The sequence below is a fragment of the Cyprinodon variegatus genome, unplaced genomic scaffold (genome assembly GCF_000732505.1).
Source record: "Cyprinodon variegatus isolate N-32 unplaced genomic scaffold, C_variegatus-1.0 Scaffold201, whole genome shotgun sequence".
Taxonomy (NCBI): Eukaryota; Metazoa; Chordata; class Actinopteri; order Cyprinodontiformes; family Cyprinodontidae; genus Cyprinodon; species Cyprinodon variegatus.
In genome coordinates, this window is record NW_015150654.1 from 1,096,401 (window position 1) to 1,097,622 (window position 1,222).

General features: G+C 45.6%; 1 protein-coding gene across 2 annotated transcripts in view; it reads right to left on the reverse strand.

Annotated features, from left to right (window-relative positions):
• The window catches only part of trnau1ap (tRNA selenocysteine 1 associated protein 1), a 16,648-nt gene that overhangs the window by 7,576 nt on the left and 7,850 nt on the right, over positions 1-1,222 (reverse strand). For both annotated transcript variants that reach the window (XM_015379840.1, XM_015379839.1), the window contains exons 2-5: positions 1,040-1,137; positions 862-961; positions 726-775; positions 513-644 (exon numbers count right to left, since the gene is read on the reverse strand). In XM_015379840.1, coding sequence (XP_015235326.1) covers positions 513-644; positions 726-775; positions 862-961; positions 1,040-1,137 — 380 coding nt within the window. The remainder of the gene's footprint in view (positions 1-512; positions 645-725; positions 776-861; positions 962-1,039; positions 1,138-1,222) is intronic.

Here is a 1,222-nt window from a genome sequence, read left to right on the forward strand (position 1 = left end):
TTTTAATCATGTAAAGCTCTTTTGCATTGACTTTGTACGGAATTGTGCTATATAAATAAATTTGCCTTGCCTATTATTATAAATGTCCCAAATGCATCGCATTAATTGAAAGTAAATATAGAAGCAGCATTAATTAAACCCAAAATCAATCTTTTTGCCTTTAAACAGCAACAGAAGTGCGGTAGGTGACACCTTATGGCTGTCGCATGCCAGTGAATGGCTACCATATGCGCCGCTATTAGATCCAGCTGCTGGCATGGAAATCAGTGGCAGGTGCCACAACCACCGCTCCTGTGCCACAGCAGCTCATAAGAATTAGTGGCACCTCCTCTGTTGCCGTGGCAGCTAAAACTGTCCTGATTGCGCCTGCTGTCTTTTATAAAAATCTTAAATTGTTACTCTAACTTCTAGAAAGGTTTTTCTAAATAGTAAGATTTAAACTTCTACTTAAGTGATGATATTAAAACTTTTGACACCTCTGGAAAAGAATGGCAGGAATGGCTCAGACGTACTTGGAGTTCCCCATGCTGTCCAGGACCACTTTCCCACCGCGGCAGGAAGGATAACGGTTGTAGAAGAACTCGTAAAGCATCCCATCATCCACCTCTGGAGTCAGGTCTCCCACGAACAGAGAAAACATCTGCCTGGAAGGCAGAACCGGCAGCAGAGGTCAATAAGGAAAGCATCCTCTGGAGGAGGATGTTTAAGTCTTTGCCTGGACTCACCCGGGTTCCTGCTTTCCAAACGTGGCTCTGTTCAACTTAAATCTGGTTGGCTACAGAAAAAAGACAAACTTTATTGATCAAAGGGGTTTCAGTGAGAAGGAAATCTGTTTCTGGTTTTAGGAAACAGTGCTGATACCGGACTGGCTCCTGGCAGAGCTTTTCCATTGACTTTGCGCAAACAGCGTTCAGCGGTGGCCTCGTCCGTCATCTCTACGAAGCAGTAACCCATGGCCCCCCTGGGAGACGAAGAAATGTTCAATTTCAAAATGGAGGAGCTGTGAATACTCACACCTTCTGTGGGCCAAAACACTCACCCAGTCATCTTGTTCCGAATTATCCGCACGTTCACCACCTGCTCCCCCATCGTAGAGAAGGCTCTGGTGATGAACTTCTCATCCATGTAGGCATCCAGCTGCAAGGCAACAAAAAAAGAAACCCGTCAAAAAAGAAAACCCAGTGGGCCTCAGCAGATGGCCGCTCACACTGAGCCTGGTTCT